General features: G+C 33.0%; 2 protein-coding genes across 2 annotated transcripts; one reads left to right on the top strand and one right to left on the bottom strand.

The window, feature by feature from the left end:
* On the bottom strand, positions 1 to 20,130 carry LOC129005223 (probable beta-hexosaminidase fdl). The gene is made up of 3 exons (XM_054434057.1): positions 20,079 to 20,130; positions 2,212 to 2,354; positions 1 to 1,781 (listed from the first exon to the last, which is right to left on the bottom strand). Exons 2-3 carry the CDS (start codon positions 2,352 to 2,354, stop codon positions 110 to 112), a joined length of 1,815 nt encoding a protein of 604 aa, XP_054290032.1. The 5' UTR covers positions 20,079 to 20,130; the 3' UTR covers positions 1 to 109.
* Positions 3,969 to 24,021, top strand: LOC129005213 (uncharacterized). Its single transcript, XM_054434046.1, has 3 exons — positions 3,969 to 4,093; positions 22,731 to 22,890; positions 23,703 to 24,021. Exons 1-3 carry the CDS (start codon positions 3,969 to 3,971, stop codon positions 23,898 to 23,900), a joined length of 483 nt encoding a protein of 160 aa, XP_054290021.1. The 3' UTR covers positions 23,901 to 24,021.
* Positions 24,022 to 24,443: the final 422 nt, after the last annotated feature.

Here is a 24,443-nt window from a genome sequence, read left to right as displayed (position 1 = left end):
TCTTCAAGTGATAAAAATAGAACACCAACAGTTTCCAAGCGAAACTTTTACGTTGAATGTGCACTCCTGTCTAAGTCTCCTCTACAATTTCATACTTTGAGTAACACTCTCACAAACATTGGCCAGGGTTTTGTAAGCACCATTGAGGTGCAACTGGAGAGCTCTTCACCCCAAGAAGTTCCAGCCTCTCCCTAAACATTGCCAGGCGGTCCATGGGGTTGTTGGGCGATGGATCTGTCCAAAGTCGCTCTGCCATGGCGGCGGCTGCAGGCCAAACTGTGGGCCGGAGAGAGTGGTGATCTACAAGGTCTGTGAATACAATAGCACAACCTCCAAGAACGAATCTTCTATCGACCTGACTCAACTCGGACCACGGATGATAATTGTAAACCGGCATCCACGGCTGAGGCTGAGTAAGATCCCAGGCATCGCTCGAAGACACTATTACCTTGAACTTCTTCTTCACCAGTCTCTCAAGCTCTCCGGACGTAGAAGGACCTTTCGATTGAACTATGGGAGTAACTTGTTTGACCGTCTTCCAGAAATCTGATTCCTCTAGGAAATCATTGGACCATAGAATTACATTTTTCACGTTTACTTCGTTTTTCATTTTGTTTAACAATGTTTTATAAAAGTGCTCCCAGACTCCGATTACACCCTTTTTAATGTATACGTCGAAGTTTGTCACTTCTTCGGAGCTTTCCCAACATCGGAAATCCACTTCATCTCCTCCAAGATGAACTAAACCCGATTTTGTTGCTTGTTTGAGTTCCTTTATTAATTCAACGAGAACTGAAAAGGTGTTTTGGTTTGTTGGGTTTATTTGACCACAGGGTGGTTCTGCGCAGAATTCCGAAAATGGCTGAGCGTTTAAACACAATGAAAGATTCCCTTTACCTTCTGATTCACCCCAATCCCATCCTTGACTGTTGTGAGACGGAAAGTCGATTTCCACCAATACGGTCACTCCTCGTTCCTCAGAAAACTTTGCCACATTTTCAACATCCTTAACTGTATAAACTTCCTTAGAGGGCACCCCACTTGTAAACATTGGAAAGCTTTTTGATTCATAAGGAAACCCTTTTGATCCCGTTAGATGCCAATGAAAGACATTCAACTTACTCATAGACATGGCATTAACAGTGTCTAAAATGAATGCAACAGGAATGAAATCATTACTTGTGTCCAGCATTAAACCACGATACGTAAATATTGGAGAGTCACTGATGACAACACTATTCATAATCTTTAAAATGTGATCATCTTCTTCCCACCAAATAAGTTGAGTTAATGTTTCCAGTCCATGGTGAGCTCCTTGAAACGACGAGGCTAGGATTATTGCGTTCAAGATCAATCCTTTTTGGGCGATAATAATTTTATAGCTCTCGTCGACGTTTATTTTGGAACCCTCTGATTTGTTTGAGTTAACGTTAATATCAACGTTTACTGCCATTACTGTTGGACGAGCGTGTGAATTCGTCGCCATATTTACAATTCTCTCTTGAAAACGTATTGCAGCCTTCTTGAGCAGAATGGCAAGATCAAGATTGTTGACGGGTTCAAATTCTATATTCAGATTTCTTGGATGGAACGACGCGGTAGTGTTGGATATTCTCACTTCCCCTGTTGGTGTCGGCCAAATGTTTCTTCCTGGAGAACAAGTCATCTGGCAAGATAGGAGGGACATCGATGAGAATGATTGTTCCTTCATAACTTTCTGGCACACTTTTATCCCATAGTCTCCTTCCACACATTCCCAGGACAATCCGAAAGAAGGATTTCTGCAAAGTAAAAGTTTATTTACACAACCAGCTCAGTAAAATATTTGTTAGCTTGGAAGGTATTCAGATTATTTTGTGGCAGATTATTTTGCCTCTCTCAATTCACGCAAAATAAAACTGTATTATAATACTCCTTGTGTATTTTCCAAAAAATAATTCTGGATAAGTCTAATATAGGTGGGCAAAACATATATAGGTGGTAGTATACATGTGTATGTATTGAGTTATCAACAAAATATGTTTACTTAATTTGAACATCAATTAATTAGATAATGCGAGACCCAGATGGATAATCAGAAATTTTAAGTGTCTTTACTTTAAATTTTATCTTGTACTTAAGTTATGAGAAATTGTCTGTATTCATTCCAAATATCAAACATACCACGATTTGTTACCAAGCAATATGCTTGGTTTAAAACTAACTACTTACTTGAGACCAGAGGCGGACGCTGCTCGTCTAAAGTTGTAGAGTTTGTTGAGAATGATGACGTCCCAGTAAAAGACGCAGACCAGAACAATACACCCTAAAGTAACTACAGTCCTGAGACGAGGCACAGCACTCTGGACACTCATCTGAACAAATAAATAAAAAATGTACAGTGAGCAAGAGTGCGAAATTTTTAATTGTTGCCCTGCTCAAATCTTAATCTGACACCCTACGGATAGAAGCACTGATTATAATGAAAAACATTTTAAGTTCAGTTAAACTAAGCTATCAAAATCAAGTGCATAAATGGTATTTACATTAGTATGTCCCAACGAATCATATGTAAATAAAAATGTATAATAAGTGCAATAACAAAATGTTAAATAACAGGCTATTGGGTAGGCAGTTGTGAGATACCAAAAAATCGAATATCATATGGGCAAAAATCATGAATCGTAAATTTAAATTATCATCGTATAGCGCATGTCATATATCATAAATCGAACACCACTAAAATTGTGCATGGTGCATCGTACAGCTAAAATCAATCATCTCCCATTAAATACTATTATATCGAAGATCGTACATCAAACGTCGTCATAGTACATTCACCGTAGATACTACTTCATGATGCATCGTGAATTTCATACAATACATCGCCCATCTTAGACAGACAATTACATTGTAAACCACTACAATCAAGCATAATGCATCACTCATATAACATTGTACATTGAACATCGTTTTTGTAGATACTCTTATATGGCTAATGTTACATTTTTCATCGTAAATCTCACATTCCCATCGTACATCGTGTGGCGGTGTCGGCGAGGACTAGCCTCATTACAACAGGTCGATACTAGCCTCACGCGAGGCTATGGATCGCCTCAGGTAAGCCAGCTACAGCCAGTCGTGCCGTGTCTTTCACTGTGTGACCTAGCTGTGACCTTGAGTGTTATCAGTGCCTTCTGGAGCCTTACGGTTGTGTCGTGTCGTTGCTGTGTGACCGTGAAACATTGTTGTTTTCAGTGCCTTTACTCTTATCATCCGCCGTCCAGTGTATGTGAACTTAAGTTCTATCGGAACTAATTCACACACAATCGACGTTTGGGAGTTAAACGTTTGCTTTAAACGAGCAGGACCATATCGCTATTTCATGATATGTCAATTGATTGTAGTTCTCATAAAACTTTAAATGCTGTTTTAATTTCAGTCACAGACACCGATAAAGATCAGATTTCAATCATGCTACGTTATTAAAGGTCCAACATTTTCACAACGTTTAAACTGCTTCGACTAAATCGACAACATAAATTTATAAATAATTTCTTTCTTATTCTTCAATAATTCGTGACTCAATATTTATAAGTTAGCTGCACTGATTTACCAAACATTGTACAATAGGTGAAACATTAATTTCTAATACACTTCACAGGCTAGAAGAAACATGAATAAATCAATCAATAATAAATATGCATTTCAAACGAAAGAAATTTGTTATCTTTAAATTCTTCTATTTACAGTTTTCGTTTCGCGAGAAACTTGTAACAATCAACATCTTACAGTGTCACTAAAAATTACCATTCCATCGCATTTTTTCTGAATATCCATCCAATAACTTAAAACAGCTTTCGTTCACACTACTTCCACCCTTGCCATGTAGGGTTACTACCACTCTAAGCTGAAACTTGTCCTTGGTATCTACCTGCGACTCCTCGCCATCTCGCCATGGTCCTTCCGAGGACTCCATCTTCGTCATCATGATCCGACCCGTCGCCTCCACCGCTTCCCTTCTGTCAGTCACCCATGGTTTCTCCCACGTCTCCCACAGGAACATGAGTCACGTGGCTCCACTGCATGGAGGAATAAACATTCTTCTTGGAGGGTTGGTATCATCTGGTGATAGAGCCGCCGCACCAGAGTGTGTAGTATAAGGCCCAGATGAGTAAAGTTTAATATTGTACAAATGTTCCGAGCCTGCTGGAAAGCCTAAAAAACCCATGAACCCACCCACCCCATGAAACCGTTGAACCCACGCAGCAGGGTTGGTCTTTATTAAAAAAACTCGCGCGTTGAAGGGTTAAGGTGCAGATAAGTTTAGGATGAGAGTGGAATGAATGTATCATGTAAAAAAATGAAGTATTCTTTAAACAGTAGTCCCCCTCTTATCCGGTCACTTCGAGTGACCGAATCTGATGTGCTTTAAACCCCAAACGTATGCTTTAAACCTCAGCGGAGGAAGTGATGAAATAGGCTAGGAGTTTAAAAATGGCCATTAATTTGTTCATTTCTAAATTAATTGTGTTTTAATGGGTACACACACTTTTCATTTTCACAGAATACCATACAAGAAAATGGATTTCACGGCCATTTTAACACTCCATAATCCATTTGCGCACTTTATCCTCACTCATTGCATTCGAACCATAGCCTTCAGCCGTCTTTAAATAAATGTCGGCATCGGATATGTTTGTAATCAAAAAACGTATCACTGACCTTATCTTGCTTACGGTGGGAGATTCGACAGTTTTAAAATGTTTAAAAACACATATCGAAGCGTACGTGTTAGCTACAGAGCCTGATATATATGCTCTATATAAATATACCTATATGTTAATCGGGAATGTGAGCTATCATCATGCCAAATTTCAGCCCAATCCGTCAATTAATTAATGCGTGATTGAACTTCAAACAAACAGACAAACAAACACACAAACTTTTACATTTATAATATTAGTAAGCTTTAGAACAAATTTGGAAATTTGGTTTATTTAATACTAAGCTATCGACACTGCAATAAAAAACACATCTCAATATCTTCCCTGTAGTAGCAAACCTAAGTACTCACTACAATTAATGTTAATTGAGGGAATACATTATTAGAAATCCAGCCAGGTAAATGAAATTTGCATAGTCTGCAGGTTTGCTGCGGCGGGGGTATTTTTCTTTTCATCCAATTTCAACTCAACATGTTTTTTAAGTAGATTATTTACTTTTAAGGTATGAAAGTAAAAATAAATTTAATTTAACAAGGCTTAGTTTAAATATTCTTAAATAACAATGTTTCGACGGTTTTTATACGAATATAGTATTTGTATTTTGTTTATAAAAGCTTGTATTGCCCACATCAATCAAAAGAACTTAAAATTTTATTCGACGCGATTGCTCTTACACAACCAAACATCACGGTTCAGGTGTTTGAGCGAAATGTGAATTCACTCGATGTTTTACCCTCTGCTTGCACATTAACAAACGACCCCGCATTGCAGAAATGTTGAATTCTCAGTTGTTTTTGTATGTGCGGAAGGGGTTTTATTGTTGACTTAACGGTTTTTCAAAACGTTGTTAGTTGAAGTAAAAAATTAATTTATATTCAAATTTTCAAAATTGTTTAACTTATTAGCACAAATTCAATATCACCTGTGGTTTTATTAATTTGCTTTGTTTTGTATTTCCATAGACTTGTTATATCCATGTAGTTGCAAATAATGTAGAAAAGTGGGAAATATAGTTTGAACACATTGCAAAAAATTTATTATACGATGGCATTGTTTAATTTTCTTATCAAGTCTTTTGAGTAGAAGATAAATAGCCTTAATATACTAATTGTTACGAAAAAGATAGTTAAATAGTCTTAAATGTTTTATTCATTTATTCATGGTGAATGATTTTCGTCGAAATTTGAATCAGGTTGTCAGCCTCAATCCAAATGAGGATTGATAGATGCTGTGTTTACACTCATTTCCCGCACTGATTTATAATCGGATGCGTTTCTCGGCTTATTAACCAGCTGAAATGTTATGTTTAACTGACCGGTAAAATGTCATTGAGCAGGAATGTATTCGTTCAATATAGTCATTGTTCCCAAGAAACCATTTGTCGCACATATTTGAGTTGAACCCTGTTTTGGATTCTTAAGCTCTTTATTTTGGTTATGTTGGTAATATTGAACTTTTTTACTTCCAGGAAATATTATTTTCCCCCGAAATTGCACATCAAAACATTAGGTACACATAATAAAACGCCAACATTCTAAAACCATTTACTATAATACGAGTCAGACAAAAATACAAGTAATTCAAAACCATTTAAAGTACCTTATAATATAACAAATAAACAAATCTAGATAATGAAATATTTCGTTTTGGCAAAATATGACCTTGTTCAAAGTCATATACCAAAGATAGTCCGCAAATCCTTGTTTTTTATAAACCACAAACTATTCATCACCAACTACTATTTTGTTTTCAATTGATAGATGTTTTATGTAGTCTCATTGGTAATTTATCAAACGTGTTAATCTACAGAACGTAATTAAAGAAAGTAGCCTTCCTAATTCAAGCATAAAGTTCAATCACCTAATTTTCCTTTCATTAATTTCATTGGAGTTAAACATTTCGTAGTTTGTAAACCAAGAGCCTTAGTAAACGTAAATCCATCATAAATAGTAAATTTTGTTTCAAGCGAATTTATAAGATCGCTTAAGGTTTTGATTAATGCTACATTTTCACATTGCTAAGGACAACTGAAATATTTTAAAAAAGAATTCACTGTAATAGAGTTATTATTATGCCTTTTAGTGAAATACTGATAGTGAATAAATTGTATACGTGCCGAAGATATACATTTTTTTAGACTAACAATTGTAATCAATTAGATTAATTATGTATTATAATTTAAAATGTTCAGTGTGCATACTAGCCTAAGATATATATTTTTAAGTGGCTACATTAAACTATTAGTTTAGTAAAGGATTTCTTCAATACTAAGATAGTCCATTTAGATTGAGAGGCCTATTCTTATTTTCCTCATATAAAAATGGGCCTAGACATTTGATATAAAATGTGGACACCTAATCACGTGATAAAATAAATTCACTTTTAGGTGGGATTTAGATCCAAATTTAGACAGAAGTCCCCTGCCCTGATCTACTTCAGACATACATTCAGTCTACTGTAACAACATAGGTAAACAAATAATGTTCTTATGTGGAAACACGTAGATTTAAACGGTTAATTGCTTCCACATTACAACATTTGTAATTAAACTGTGTGTAATTAATTGCTCCATAACAAAAACAGACATTAACAGTGTGTTATGGCTAATGATAGGAAGCTAATCTGTTTGGATGATCAATTATAATAATCTGTGGTCGGATAAGTTTATATTGGTAAACGACTAATTAGACCAGAATCTGTCTCTGTTGCCATTTGGCGTTTGTACAATGTTTTGTAGGCATTGATAGAATTTATCAGTGGCGATCCCAGGGGGGATGGGGAGCATATATCCCTCTCCCCCCGAAATATTTTATATTTTATTAGCTAACATAAATACTATTAGCTTGAGCATATTTAAGAGCTCAAATACGTATAAAAATACGTTTTTAGGCTTTAAATTCCACATTTTTTCCCTGGAGGAAATCCCCATACCCCCCTTTTTGGGGGGTATTCCATACCCCCAGACCCCGGTGATCATCCCCTCCGAAATGAAATCCCGGGACTGGCAGTATATTTCATCAATGTTTTGTATTACATCGATAAAACAAACTGGCCACTTTTATTTTTTATGCTTTATGTGTTTGTGGTATCTGTATCACCGTTGTTCAGAAGATAATTTTGGACTTTATCCATAACTAATGAATAAAACAAAATTTTCACGACGTTTCGGGAATTTAAATCTCCTGATACCTTCTTCGAAAAGAATTTTCAATGTGTCACCTTTACATCCCTGGACACTAGGATATAGTGCGGAACTATTCTTACACATTACTTCCACCTAAGCCTCACATTATTACATGGTTAGTTAAGAGCCATTGGCAACTAGTGAGATTTGAACCTTGGGATTTTTGCTAACTCTGTAATATGATATATTAGTATACCTACATATAAACTTTGAGTTTACTTAGGTAACATTGTAGCTTTTTCCAGCATTGTTGGTAAGATCGGGTTGAGTATTGCGGTAAGGTCAAATCTCAAAGAACTTTTTTCTTTAATAATAATAATATTGTTTTATCTACGAGTATTTTTACGTAAAAATCTATTTCCAAGAAATCATAATGCAAAAACAACTTTTACCAAGACCTTTATACTAATAGTACTATAACGGGGATAACGACCAAGCTGGTCTAGTAGTAAATCACAGGGCTTTGGTTCCAGAGGTCCTGGGTTCGAATCAATCCGATCACCAATAGATTTTCGTATATGATAACGCAATAATCCTCTAGTAAAACGTTGCCGTCTAGTGTCCTATGGTACAAAGGTAGTACATGTATTATAGACGTACTACAATTTCTGTGTGTTACAACGTACTACAATAATAGATCGCTTAAAACACTCGTCGCATCTAAATCCATCCACAAAACAGCTTTTCAAATTTATTCCAGCACTTGTTAAAGTGGAATTATCTGTGGGAATCAATATACTGAATTTGCCTCGTTCAAACGTCCCGTAGCTTTGCGGGTGTGAATGTTAAGAGGGTTTTCATCTACAGGTGAAGCGATAAATTCAGTCATTCGTGTCACCATTAAAGTGATTAATAGTAATTTGATCGTATCAACGTTAAATCTTGTACAGAACACAAAGGCATATTGTTTATTGTGTTCCATCTTAGGTCAGGTTATTTTTTAACTACTTCCGTTGTAGCAAAGCTTGATAAGCTGGTTTCCAGTCGCTTTATTCGATTAATTCCCAAACAGTTTATAAATACAAAGAGGTTTATTCTTGGGAAAGTAAATAGCATTAGGTCTACTCTAAATTGTACTTAGGTTTACTGCAACAGTAAATATACAAAGGGAATTTATATTTAATAAATTATTTACTATGATATTAATTGTAATAATGACGATGGCGATAGTTACGAGAGTTAAGTGGAGGAAACAATAGTATATACGTAGCTTTTTCGTAAGGTAGTAATTTTTTGCGGGTGTTTCAATTTGGTCAATAGACCTAAGTGTTTTTTTTTTTATTTCTGAGCGTTTCCATTGTAGTGCCAGAAGGACGACCGCAAACATTTGTCGATATTCTACGTCATCTGACGTCATATTCTCCATAGTGATGCTCGCACTACATACGTCACGGCAGTTCTGAGGTCACTGAAATCGTCACATTAACAACATGGTCGTTGGCGTTGAAATTACGTTTAGTTAAATATAACCTTAAATTGAGGTCACTGAAATCGTCAAATTAACTATACATGGTCATTGGCATGGAAATTACTATAAGTTAATTACTACTAGGAACAATGCGTTACGGAAAACGTTACTCAATTCAACATAAGTGAGAATGACTAAGTTTCAAACGACGTAAAAAACGCTCTTTTCTGATGATATGTCACTTCAGCTAACACATTCACTGCCAGGTATCACAAGGTCCCTCATATTATAGGGGAGTGTAAAGGCTGATACGCAACGTGTAGAAGTTCAAATCACTAAATCAACATCTTGTTATACGAACAATGTGTTTCGCCAAACTTTACTCAGCCAAAAATAATTTTAAATTACATTTACGTAAATATTACTGTTGATGTCGTTATAATCTCCATAGTGATACTCACAATACGCCAGGCAGTCCCTTAGGTCCCCGAAATAATTGAATTAACATTTCTTAACGTTGCATGCAAACTATGCGTTACAGTACACTTGACTCCACCCAGCTGAGAATATTTTATTGCTTTCACAAATTGTTTCAGCTATTCTTAGACACTTATTTCTAGTTTCTTTAATACTCGACCCAGTTTTTTCTGCCTATTAGGTGTTTAATGGTATTAACTATAGATACAACTGATGGTCTTTGATAAAGCAATATAAGCACGCTGCACTCGTATTTTGTTTACAATTTGTTTCTTGTTATTTCAGTCATGTAAAACCTCGTTTACCAAATAAAACGATCTTATCATAAACAATAACTGCTCTCCTGGTTATATAACTACTCAGTAAAGCACAAATCGTGAAAATAACCCTATAATAATAGAAACAAAATTTCGTCTACCAGTGTCAACGTACATGAACTAGACACAAAAAACGAGCTTCAAAATTGACAATGGGATGAAAAGTCTAAAGCCTTCTCAATCACACCACACTTATCTTCGCTTGATGGTTAAAATATCATTTATTTTGATATTTCAGAAAGATTTTCATAGCAAAATCTGTAAAATTTGTGTTGTTTTGTGCTCTATATCCGGAACCGCAGAAGTGATTTGATTGCTTAATTTTTCCCCCCTTATTCTGGGGTGAATTTTGACAGAATGTGCTATAATTAATTTTGGGTTATATCATAAGACTACTGCTAATTTGCTAATTAGATAGGTCTTGTTGATTGTACGGTAATATTTTGAAAGTTTAAAAACGATTTATTATGAAAAAATAACAGAAAACTTCAACCGTTACTAGAAATAAACTTACCTTAAAAGTTGTCTTCTGTTGATCCATAAGGATTAAACAGTAAGGGAGGATGTTTAATGTATAGAACATATCTTTTAGTACCCCTAAAAACGAAGTAGTTAGTCTACATCATTGGCTGAACCTACATCATCACAGATGATCTTATAGATGTAAGATATAATCTATAAGATCAAGCAAAAAGCTTTTGTAAGAAAATTGTCTTTCACATCACTCAACTTGCGTATTTGTCGGATTCAAAGTCGTTAAAACTTTTGTTTGACAACCAGTTGCGTCATTGAAGCACGCTTGTTTTATTTTGACGACGTCATCCTTAAAAATTTTAATTGGATGTTAAATCTGTTGCCATCGTAGGAAGTTATCTCTGCTCTTACAACTTGTGCAAACTGTATTTACTTTGCAAAATAAATAGCATAGTAAAATTAGTATGTTTCCTTATCAACACGATGGGGAAACATATACTTTTACTAAGTTATATTTCTACATTTTAATCATTTGTTAACATTCTACTTCCCAGCAGACGCATAAATAGTTCTTTCATTTATCCGTTTCCTCATAATACACAATTAAAGAGCATCAGAAGTGTTTTATTTTTCATCGAGTTATATTTTCGTTTGTACTGTGGCCATTAATTTGAACGTTCCATAAGGTTACTGTATAAAAATTATTCATTCAACATTTCTACATTTTCAATTGTTTTCAACAATGTTTTTCTTTTCTTTGTACCTATATTATTTCAACTCGACATGTTATTTACGTAGATTCTTCCCTCTATGTAAAAAAGTCAAAACAAAGAATGAAATTTAACAAAGCCCAACTCAAAGTAATGTCAGTAAAACTGTTTCCAATCTTCTTTAAGACCATTATAATATTTCTATTGGGTTTATGAAAGTTGTATTACTCACTATGATCAAGTGGATTGTTAATAATTTGGTCCACCCGATAGCTCTTTACCCAATTAAACTTAACTGTTCAGTTGTGTGAATTCACTCGTCCATGTTTTGGTGTACACACATATTAACACCCGGCTCTGCATTGCAGAAGTTGAGTTCGGAGTTGTTGTTTTTTTTTTCGTGTTGAATGAACTTTATGTTGACATAACGTTTTCATCACAACATCATACTTTTGTAAAACCATCATGAAAATAGAGTCACTGATAAAGGACGAGGTATGGAAAAATTAATCCCCTAGCTCAGCATAAATATTATTGTTACTGGCACGTTTGTTTATATAAACGTACAACTACACATACACCTTAAAGATTTGTTTAATCTTTGAATATAAGGATAAGATAATTTGTATTTTCTTAACTTGTATACAGGTATTAAAGGAGACTCAAACTCGACAAATGTACTGACTTACTCTAAAACAAGTGCGTGTACGGACCTTTTATTTTCGTCCAAGGACGTTTAATATTTTTGTTTATTGTGGGGTATTTGGCCACGAGAAATCGATTGGAGATGTTCACAAGCCTGGGGAAAATCCAGTTTCCGCCCTACAGCCCTTGAAAGTGTCCATGTTATCGTAAATACCTTTTTGTAGTTGCAGTTAAAAAAACAGCTGATACAGGTAATTTTTATTGCGATCTATGAATTTATTTATAAAGGTGTATTAAAATGTTTCCTTCGCATCATCTAAAATTAATTCACATTGATTACCGTACACAAAACTAAATATATTTAATTTACCCAAAATGATAATCTAATAAGTAAAGTTCGGTCTCCTCGTACTATAATAATAAAGTTAACTCGTAGCCAAGGTGTTGTATGTGTGCGTAGTATGTTTATAATTGGTAGAAATTCGTATAAATAATAATAACAAATTGTCAAATGGCAAATCAGATAACAAATTCAGAACAAAGATTTTGAGCTCATTTCACTGCAGAAAAATAGTTATTACGCTACAGGTTGTTCAACCTATGTCCAGGACAATATTTTCATATACGTTGCGGGGGTACGTGAGTACGCTTTAAAATGTTCCGGGTTTGACGAATTGTTATGTGTATTCTATACGTGTAATAAACTAATACGTACCCATTAAACTAAACATGAACTAACCATTTATTGGACGGCTGGAGGTATTCAAAAAGTCACGAACTTTTACTTTCTTGTCAAAATGTAAATTAATATCATCAAAATTATTTTATCCACAAATAAAATTAGCCAACAATTTTGAACAATTTACTAAATGTACTACATTTTTAATCTGTCTATCCTGGTCACCGATTTTGAACTAACGTTACTCACAGAAAGTTTTTTTCATTTTTCTTCTTAAGATTACTTAATGGATTTAATAGATCAATCGTTATAATTGTCGTGGATCGCTTGATCTTCAAACATTTCTTAACTGCATTAATAGTTTTAAATGAAAGTATATACCCAATTTATATGTTGGTTCCAACGATATACGGTTGGTTCTAGCTACAAATCTAAACACCCGTCACGCATATGACTATATATATATTTTTTTTACAAATCCCTAACTACTTCTTACGTTTATGGGGGAAAAGTCAAATAAATCAGATGGAAATCGGCTCAGTACCCAGCTTTGATTCAACGGGAGTGAGTAGTTTATTATTAACAATTGAACATGAACTGAGATCGATCATAACTAACTGTGTTTATGATGCGTTCACGACTCATGAGTAAATTGAAATTAAACGCTTTTAATGTGATGATTGCACTAATGATTGCATTTACCGCTCCACTTTGAAATATTAAACCCTCTTAGTATTCACACTCGCAAATCTAAGGGGACGTTTAAATACAGCAAACTCCGATTATTGATTTTCACAGATCATTTCATTTCACCAAGCTCTAGAACATATGTCATAAGTTGTGTTATGGGTGGATTTTGAGGCATGAAGGTTTATACTTGAAAACAAATAGTAATTATTAATTTTTATTTACTATTACTACCTAAGTCCTATAAGAACGTTATTTGATTTTATGATATTTTTGACATTGGTTTATAAGTTTTCGATAATTAATTAAGATAAAGTAGATGTTTAGTTATATCCTGCAAAACCTTAAAAATGCCATCTTAACCAAACTAATACCATAGAGAGAGTCTAACTAAATAACAATGGCGGAAATAAAGCAGAAGATTTAATCAGTGAGGTTAAAATGTTAAACGAAGGTATAAAAAAAAGAATTCACGTTCCATTCCATTAGAAGAAGGAATCAGATTCCATATTCTAAAATAGCTTGAAAAACGTTGGACATTTTTTGTAATAATCCTGTGAACAACAGAAGTAACATCACAAAGCTATAGAAAAGTATAAAATTAAAAGTGTACGGTATTATTTATTTACCAAGGCAGTACAGTATTGCGGAAAACATTGTACAAACACCAAAATATAACAGAGACAGATTCTGGTTATTATTAGATTACCAATATAACCTTATCCAACCACAGATTATTCTAATTGATCATCCAAACTGATTAGCTTCCTATCATTAGGCTAGCCATGAAACACTGTTAATGCCTGTTTTTGTTATGGAACAATTACACCAGTTTAATTCCAACTTAATGTTGTTATGTGCAAGTAATTAACTGTTTCAATCAATGTGCTTCCTCATAGAGCTAGTATTAGTTCATTTATTTTCCAGCACATTTTTGAACTCATAATTCTTAAAAGCATAGTGCAACCCCTCATTACTGTAAAAAGTACGGTTAAAAAGTTATTGTTAAGATGTGTTATTTTCCCATAAAAACCTATAAAAAACGGAAAAATGGATTTTTCGAAAAAAACTGCTCTGATTGAAATTCGTCTGTAATGGTCCTTAATTATAATTCTAAACACCTGTGCAACTCCCCATTCCTGTAAAAATCACGGTTCTAAAGTTAATGCAATTTTTGTGATTTTACCTATTAAATATTATAATTACTTTCATGGCTTGGTAACGGTTGTTGCCAAGCTATTGGGAGAAAGTGTGTGTCAGATTGCTGATACCGTTTATTTTAATACTTTGGTAACTACCACAATAAGAATGTAGAAGTTAGAAATTAATCTTGGATCTGATCAAAATCTATGTTAACTAAATACAGTACTATGAATATACATTCACAGATCCTCATGGATGTAAAATCACCAACGATTTAACTCCAATGAAATCAATGAAAGGAAAATCAGATGGTTGAACTTAATGCCTGACTTGTGAAAATAAATTACTTCCTTTAATTACATCCCCTTGAATTACACGACTGATAAATTATCAAAGAGACTAAATAAAACTCCAATCGAATAATTTAAAAACAAAATAAGGGTGTTAATGAACATGTTTGTGGCTTGCAAACAATTATTGGTATAGGCCTAAAACGTTGAGCTAGTTCACTATTTTTGTTAAAATAAAATGTTTTGTAACGAATGTTTTAATGTGTACATGGTTTTAAAAAATACATTGTAGCAGTTTTTTTAAATGTTGAAACATATCATTTACTAAATACAATTTTAAAACATCAGTATGTGGAATTGTCGAAAACTACGATTATGCGGATATCTAATAACCCAGTTTTATACATATTTAAAAAATCTAACTATTTTCCAGCACACACTAGCAAAATAGGTAAATTACAACCCTGTTAATATAAGATGTTATAAGATGTAATAGTATATTTTTATGATATATTAAATTTCAATATACACTATAGGTTGTGTATATACATATTGATTGTGTTCTTAAGTAAATTTGTATGATAATATTGACTAAATGGTTGGCCGTTTAGTCGTAGTGTTCGTCTTCAATACATTAACTTAATGGTTCAATCCATAAATTCATTCTGAGTTCGTTCTGAGTCATTGTCGTTTTAGCGAACTTCCCTATAGGGAAGTAGCTATTATCGCCAACCAGCATTATGGGGTAAAAATTTGTGTATCTCATTGTTGACCCTCAAAATACCACATTTCCCAATGTCTCTCTAGACTTTTTTAAAGAGCATAAAAAACAAATAATTTAGCATACAAACTGTTTTTGTACGGTTATTGGTAACGGAGAAAATTCAAAAAATCGAAAATTTACATTGTAAAATGTTGTAGTTTGCTTGTTTATGGATATAGTTTGAACAAACTTGGCAATTTTATTTATTTTAAACTAAGCTATTGGTATTTTACTAAAAACACACTTTATTAATTTCCTTCTAAACCTAGGTACTCGTTTAAATTAATGTTATTTAAATAGATTTAATTTAAAATCAATTCAGACGAATGGAAATTCGCTTAGTCGGCAGGTTTGCTGCGGCGGGGGTATTTCATTATCATTACGATATCAATGATGCTATCTTACAATAGGTCAACGATGGATGGTAAACAAATCAGGGTTTTGACAGTTCTTTTACAAAAATTTCAGAAAATACATACACAAAAACATAGCCACAAAAAGTATATAAATGTTTCGTATTATACCATTGATAGTAATTGTAAAACAATATACTCAACATCGATGGTTGACATAAGAACATTTAAGCTGTCCCGTCTATGCATCATAAGAGGTCATAAAACATTAGATTGTTTTCGTTTGGTTGTAAAATATATTTACTCAACAAACAATCAAAACGTGCGTTTAGTAAACCATACAAGTTGTAAATACATGTACTCCTTCCTAGAAATCAACGGTTTTAAATATTGCCAAAATAACAACATTAAGAATCGTAACAAACAAATTCACAATTCAAATATCCCTTTACAAGTGTTCCCCCTAACCTCAATATTGAGCTGATAAATATCCATTCAATGACGTTTTACCGGTCAGTTAAACATGTTCACATTTCAGCTGATTAATAAGCCGAGAAACGCATCCGATTGTAAATCAGTGCGGGTGTAAATTAGTGTAATATGTTAGACTTGGCATTCATCCAACTTGTCTATGAAGGTTGACAACATTGCTTATTCAATTTCAACGAAAATCATTCATCACGAATAAATCTAAAATCCGTAAGCCCTAATGTTTTGCTGGAGAAATGTGTTATTTTTTGACAGGAAAGATTGTTGTGAATCTAAAAAAATTATATTTTAACGCTTTTGAACTTATTTTTGTTTCATAAATTATGTTCCTCTCTATTCCTTTATGTACACGATTATTATTTTAATTGTACATATTTGTCAAATATGTTTAGCCAATTTATTCACTTATCTCCACGATTATTTGTATACTGTTTTGGGAAATTCAACAATTCAACATTTCGTGTATCTCTTATATTAATACGTGAGGGCTGTTTTTTGTGAACAAAACTCCTCCGTTATTTCTGGACCAATTTTAACGTTTGAGGTGTCAAATAATTCGTCTTAATTCGTAGTTTTGCATAAAGGTTTTAGAATTTAAAAACTCCTACCCTTAAGGGCATGAGACGTTCTCAAAGGTCGCATTTCCCCCCATAAGAATTACATTGAAAACAAATTTAAAAACAAAAACAGCTGTATATAAAAAGAAACTCACCAGCTTTTTGGGAGTAAATATAGATGTTTGTAATATTAAGGAGGTTATAGACAAATCGAAACAGTCATTCAGTTTTGTTGGAAAAACATACAATTACTTGCGTTTAAAGGAGAAATGTTGAAAACAGGGAGAGGAGACAATTAATAGGAAATCTTATACGTATGAGAAGAGTAGAGGAGAGGCCTGGTGTCACAGTAAGGAATCCAGGTACACAATCACTCGGGGAGATGAATCATTTTTGCCAGTTATGCTAAGCAACTTATTTTGGAAAGAAAAAAAACATGAAGAATATACACATCATGTTGTTACAGTGGTAAAGTAAACCTACCTAAAGTCAGATTAAATAAAAACATGCAAGAAAGGTTTACTGGTAACAGCTTTAAGTCGGGAAACATTTGTAGAAAACCATAAAAAATAAGGCTGGGTCCAAAAAATTCTAAAATATTTTTGTAAGAAGCGTTTATTATTTCAAAGCGCTATTAAATAGTATGAGTATTTCAATTAGTTACATAAGCATTTAGTCGGGTCTTTTAAACTCATCGAAAATTATGACTGTTATTACTGTAGTTTTACAATAACTTCTGTATAATACCGGTACTTGACAATTGCTCGATTTCGAGCAACAGGTACACTAGTATTTATGAATGATTGTTCTACAGTTAATTTTAAAGACGCCTGTTTGAGTACAGCATCATGAGCTATGCATCGCAATACTGCCGACTGCGTTGAAATATGTGCAGGTGCTTAGATACGTTACTTGCACGGAGTATTTTAATTTATGCTTTCAATTTTATTTTAAAATGAAGTAAAATAATAGATCATCAAGGAAAATATGAAAATGTAATAAAAAAAATAATAAAATATGCACATTTTAATTATGTACACGTATTTTAAGAATGAATTTAAACTTTTAATATTCCTTATTATTTTTTATATATAACCAAGTTTGCAGTTTTCAATAAAAAATACATAAAAATATTTATGGGTTTTGTATTATTTTTGGGGCTTTAGATCATTAAAAAACATATTTATTTCTTCAAATTTTTTACCACACTAGATGTATTGTACAATGACATCGTCAAATGTCTTAGTAATTAGAATTAAATGGTCATTAAAATTAAATAAAATAAAACTACCATGAAAAAGAATAATAACTTGAATTATTAACAGTGCAAGTGTGAGAAAACTTTATTGATTAAAATAGATATTGTTTGGATATATGAGTATTGAAGTTGGTATTTTCACATGAGTTCTGTGTTTCATGCACTATAACATAGACTTTTTTAGTGTTCACTTTAAAAAAGTTTTAAATTATTCAAATGTATTTCAAACAATTAAAAATTAAATAAATTCTACAGGAATGTTAAATGGCAAAAATTAAAAAAAAAACTTTATTTGTCCTTGTATTTTATCTAAAAATATATAATTGTCCAAGCTAATGTTTGAGCGGTACATTTATTGAAGTTAAACACAATAAATACCACCAATGAGTGACCGAGACAGGCTGGATGTTGTATGTTGGGTGTTACAGTCAGCAAACATGATATCGGTCAGTTTAACATGTCCTAATGATGTCAGAGGTAAATTACCCGCGAAACTCACCCAATGATAAACATTCCAGATGCAAATGAGTGTAATAACATGTTAAATACCTGACCACACGGCCCAATGACTAGCTGCCATCGGGTTTGGTTCATTACACTTTAAATTAGATTGACAATAAAACAAGTTTTAAATTTTGAGCATTTAAATTTTAAATTTTATCTTGTAAAAAATTGTGCGGTTTTTAAATTCTAAGTATACAAACACAACCGCCATTGATTAAAGGAAGAAAAGTTGAATGGCATGATTTATCTTCGTTTTGATACAGGTAAGGCAGGGTTAGAGATATACTGTATATCTCTAGCCTTGCAGGTAAGGGGTGAAAAACTCCTAGGCTACTTAGTGCAGTACGATGTAATAAAGGAACTATATGGAACTACGTGATTTAACTATATTATTAAATTTTAAATTATAGCAGTGACTAATCTAAACTGATATTATATGTGTATGTGCTTGGTACCTAATCAACTAAATCGGATGAAATTATACAATGATGTAGATAATATCCTATCAGAATCAAAATATTATATCAATTTAGGACTTCGTCCCAAGCCTTACAACCATCAAATTTAAACATGAGAGAAATTTATTATTTTATTTAATATCCAGTGCAATAACAATAAACGCTATATTTTAATTGTTATCTTTCCTTATAATTTTTTATTTTATCAGCTGATTAAAAAAGATTCTAATAGGCCTAGGACAATGATATACACTTTGTTTATATGAATTCAATGCCTAGAATTAGTTTAATTTATAATATTAGTTTTATTGTTTAGTGTCGATGACAACACAAACAAGGCTTACTTTTTGTTTGTGAACTTTTTCACTTCAATGCTCTACTCCTTATTAGTATATTTCATAACAAGAGTAGAAAGTGAATCATTACATATTTGAGACCATGTTCGAAGTGCGAGATTTTAAATGGTCGAGAGTTTAAATATATAGACCCACTTTCACTCGTGTTTTGAACGTTACTTTTCGGTACACTAAAAAGAATAATTTCTTTTCTTCATTAAAAAATGTATAGAATTTTTTAGGTTATGCCTTCAATTAAAAGTTAATAGTTACTTTAGTTGTTGAAAATCGAAACAGTTGATTAAACAATAACAAATATTTGAAGTTTTTGACAGTGGAAAATTTTCTGTTGTAAACAATGTTACTTTCAGTGGTAAATAATAGACAGCTGTTGAAAATATGATGTTTCGCAGGTTGTAGGCACATAACGAAACAGCTCAACTCATAGTAATATAGTAAAAATATTCTTATTCTTTTTCTTAAATTGTTGCCAAAAGGTCGAGTAAAACCAAAAAAATTGGTTAACGCCATTTAACTCCAGAAAAACAAAACATTTACACATTGCGTAATCCTCAAAACGAAAATAACTTAACGTATTGACAAAAACAAGGCGATAAATTTATTTGAATTGAATATAATACCTGATTTCCTTATACTGTAACACTTCACGACATAAACATATCAAAGTTCAGAGACTGACTGAGTTTTACTCCCACTCAGCTGATATCTATTTCCGGTTCCCTCCACAACAATATTTCTGTCGTTTTGATATGGTTCTTGTGACAAATTGTAAGCCGTTTTAGGAAATGCGTTCGAAATTAATTTATTTATTTTATATTTAAAATGTATTTATTCAATGTAGTTGAGAAAACAGTTTAATAAATATTTTGTAAGTATAAAGTGTACGATGTGCCTATTAGTTTGAAAAATTTGACAGCAATCCAAGTATATAGGACCTTAGAAGTTGCATAGCGAAAATACTGTATCCATGTAATAATTTGACAATGCAACGAAAATCTCAATCAACATAAGGAAAGTAGTTTATGTTACACTATCAGAAGACTACCCATGGAACGTAAGGTTTGGAAATGGAATTTAAACTAAATTACCAACTTACAATTATCAAGTTTGGGATTTTCTAAAATTGAATATGGGTTTGGCAAACTTTATTCCACCATGAAACTTTATTTGCTTGGAATTCATTGGCAAAATCATTTTTTATTTATTTATACACATGCAATTTGTCCCAATTTTAATCATAAGGACTATTTATTTTTAAGCTAAACAAATCAGAACATTCTAACGCAATCTTTAAAACCCTACATCTGGCAAGAGGCTCAATGAGCTGAATTTGGCAAGTGTAGTGTGAGATGGCAGAGGCTCATTGAGCCGAATTTGTCATTGGCACACTCAAAAACACATATTTCGTTGTGTTATGATGGAATAAATTACTAACAACCTATACTGTTGTGAAGATGAGATTACGGGCTTTATTTTTCATATATAAAACATCTACGGGCGTTTCTATATACGCGTGTGGGAAATTTTGAAAACAGGTGATTTTTTATAGTGCTGTGACAGTGCAGTACAAAACTCTTTAGGCGACTTATTAATAAAGTTTTTTTATAATTTAGGCCTATTTCTTTTTTGTTTGTACAGTTTATAGCCTATAACCATGCTTGTAAATATACTTTCTTCATTATAAGTTTATTTCTAATTTAGGCCAAGGCTATTTCATTTTTTGGTTGGCAGCCAATTTTTTGCGTAGGCTTAGCCGATTTTAATTTTGTATGCCAAATACAATGTAGGCTTACTTTGTAAATATTTGTAATAATCATATTTAGTCATAAAATATATATTTCAATGTTTTTCAACCCAGTTTATGACTTGTTTTTTTTCACCATATCACTTTGTAATGACTTGTCACTTTTTTCGAAAATGAATTTTTCGGTTGCGACTTTCTACAAAACACTCTATAGGAGACTTATTACTTAGGTTTAGCAAAAAACCCTATATATATTCTAAAAGTACATAAAATTAGTAACAAAATTTATATCTCAGAATTTCATACATGAGGTATTGAAGATTTTATAATCATTTCATTCATGCGAATATGTTATACATTTTTCATAAAAAATGTAGAAGTTGTTTATATTTTGAGTTTTTTAATTTTTTCAGTTGCAATAATCAGTAAAATACAAATATTTATTGAAAGCCCTATGGTTTTTGAGTATAAACATGCAACTTTTATTGACTCTTGGAATTTATTACTATTTTTGACATCACTCAAAATTTTATTTGCGTTTTTTTTGTGAAAACACATTTTGAAAGATTTATTGACTTTTTACTAATCCTTTTACAATTATTCCAAAAGTCTTTATATTACTATGTAGAGTACTAAACTGCCAAACTTTTTCCAATATATCTTTATAAGAAAAAAAAATTGTAAAACTTCTTATAATCAATAAAATTTTAAATTTTATTTTTCAAAGTAAAAAAAAAAAAACTTATCTCTTTGTTACTTTGTTACTATGACAACTATGAGTAAAAAAATAAATAATTTTCACTAAATTGTTCATTGTTTTGTGCTGAATCAGAATATATATAATTTATTGTGTTTTCCATTCAATATAACAGAGTTATTAACAGTTTAATGAGGCCACTACCAAAGTTGACCAAAACCTCTGCCATCTCACAGGTGCACGGCTAGCAGACGACGCCGCCAGATCTAGGGTTTTAAGTTCTTAAACTAAAAAAAATTTAAATAAGTCCAATTTGAAGTGTAAATTACTCATAACTAAAGAGACGATGGTGTTTTCTTAGTGTGTGTGGTACATTGTGAAACAATCGGGACTCGTCAGTAATGTAAGGTCACAAATGAGCTCCCATCGCATCAAATGTGACACCAACGCTATGATTTTTACTCCTTTTACTACTATAATTGCCGGATCCCATCCTTAAGCAACAATTTTTTAGTCTTGTCATATCTGCCAAAAACGACGAGAAGGAAAATCGACACTCCTAAGTATGAATCGCGTTCTGTGATGGTTTTTCTGTCGAGGCGACAACCGATGTTGATGATCATACCAGTTTACAGACGTTAACATTTTACGACAGCTATTAGACGCAGTACATGATCGTACGGGGTACAGGGAGTTTAGAAATGGTATTGAACAATTGAAGGGTGTTTGCGATGTTGTGTAGACTGGCTGGCTGGTCGTTGATCGGTCTCGTTTGAGGCCAATTGTGAAAATCTGATTTGAGGTTGTGGTTATTTATTTATATTGTTTTAGTGTGATGATGGGAGGAATGCTGGTGGTGGTGTTCTGCATCTGCTACTGTTGTCACAAAAGAGTCCAGAAGGCAGAGCTACAGACGGACTCTAGTGAGCAGTGGCTACACAACTCGGAAGAGTCTGACTCAATGATGCAAGTTTTTACACTAGATGGACAGGTGAGTTTGCAGCAATGTGCCTTGTATATTCTGTTAGTGTTGATGATGATGAGTGAGGCCAGTTTGATTTGTTAGTCACCAGTAAAACGTTTATTTCTAACTAACCTGTGTACTGAATAATTTAATACACACTGAAGTGAGTTCCTAAGTTAATTAGGCCTAGTAACTGTTCTTACGACATACAGTACTAAAAGTATCAAAGTATTAACTCGATGCAAAAAATCAAATTTTCTAGAACCACTTTTGACCCGCACTCATCGGGGGGGGGGGGTGAATTATCACTGTTTGCAATGTTTTGTTAGATTATGTATCAATTCATCACAACTCAGGAGTACTTGTAGGAAAAAGTACATAAAAGGAGTTATTTCGTTAAATTGAAAGATTCTTGATTTTTTAATTTTATAGTCTACTCTTTAAAAATACAAGTATGTGGTTTTATTGTTTTATATAGTCATTCATAATTAAAGATATTTTGTTGGCGAATACTATAGAATAACTCAGTAACTCAGGGTTTTTTTTATATATATAAAACATACTCCTCAGGGGTTTATTGTTCACGTGGTCAACACATTAGTCCTATCACCACAAATTATTTTTAATTTCTTTTTGGTGTCTACTACAGCTGTTTAATTTTCAATGAAAGTATGCAGTCCAATCCTCGATTTTCTAAGGATATTATTATAACAGGGATCAACCTACAATACTATCATCTCACGCCTAAGCCTAATAAATTTAAACTAGCAACACACACCAATTTTAATTTGCTCTACATTTTTTATCACTGTATATTTACTGCCAACCGTTATCCACAGCAGCAGTGTTACGAGATAGAAGGTGTGTTCGTAGACGAGCCGACGCCTCAACCTTCACCCCCACCCTCGTACCAGGCCGTGATGAAGCAACAGAAAAAGGATGACTCAGGGCTACCAACCTACGAGGCTGCCATGAGGCTAGAGACACAGAGTAATCAAGTCTGTACTATATACATGGACCAGCTAACGTATATATGATCTACGCTGATGAGGACAGTTGATTTGGGGGTAGTGAAAAGTGTGTTGCAAAAATATGTTCGAAATAATCGAAATATATGTAAAATGTATTGTAAAAAGTGCTCAAAGAAATTAAAGGTATTTGAAATAATCAAAGAACAAAGTTTGAAGGAAAATGCTTTGATAGACATTAGATGGCCATTTAAAATATTTTGCTGTTGATTTTTTTTATTGAAGTACAAAAATGTTCTACAAAGTGGTTGTGTTTTAAAAACGCACTTTAGAAGACAATTTACCTAACTTCTTTGGGGGGTTTTAAGTGGTTTTATATTGCTAGTTTAATTATTAAACATTGCTCAGCATAGTAAAAATTTATTATTCCCTTGCAGAGCTTAAATCGTAGGAAATAGACAAGTATATCTAGTAATTCCAAAATCTTTATGGCTGGTATTCCAAAGCTGGTCTGGTAGTCAAAGGTCATGACTAGAAAATCTCGATGGCCCTGGTTCAAATGTTGCCAATCGCAAATAATAACTTGGCTATGTAATAATCGTATAACCCGAA

Source organism: Macrosteles quadrilineatus, unplaced genomic scaffold (assembly GCF_028750875.1).
Source record: "Macrosteles quadrilineatus isolate MER2022 unplaced genomic scaffold, UCM_ALF_1.0 Scaffold_17__1_contigs__length_3442018, whole genome shotgun sequence".
NCBI lineage: Eukaryota > Metazoa > Arthropoda > Insecta > Hemiptera > Cicadellidae > Macrosteles > Macrosteles quadrilineatus.
The sequence above is the reverse complement of the archived record's forward strand: the minus strand, read 5'-3'. Positions and strand labels throughout refer to the sequence as shown.

Bases quoted from the DNA above. Each gene is read 5' to 3' on its own strand.
- LOC129005223 (XM_054434057.1), bottom strand. From the start codon at position 2,354: ATGAGTGTCCAGAGTGCTGTGCCTCGTCTCAGGACTGTAGTTACTTTA. The intron at 1,782-2,211 runs GTAAGTAGTTAG...TTTACTTTGCAG, and splicing joins GCGTCCGCCTCTGGTCTCAA to AAATCCTTCTTTCGGATTGT.
- LOC129005213 (XM_054434046.1), top strand. From the start codon at position 3,969: ATGATCCGACCCGTCGCCTCCACCGCTTCCCTTCTGTCAGTCACCCAT. The intron at 4,094-22,730 runs GTTGGTATCATC...ATATTGTTTTAG, and splicing joins ATAAACATTCTTCTTGGAGG to TGTGATGATGGGAGGAATGC. The intron at 22,891-23,702 runs GTGAGTTTGCAG...CGTTATCCACAG, and splicing joins TTTTTACACTAGATGGACAG to CAGCAGTGTTACGAGATAGA.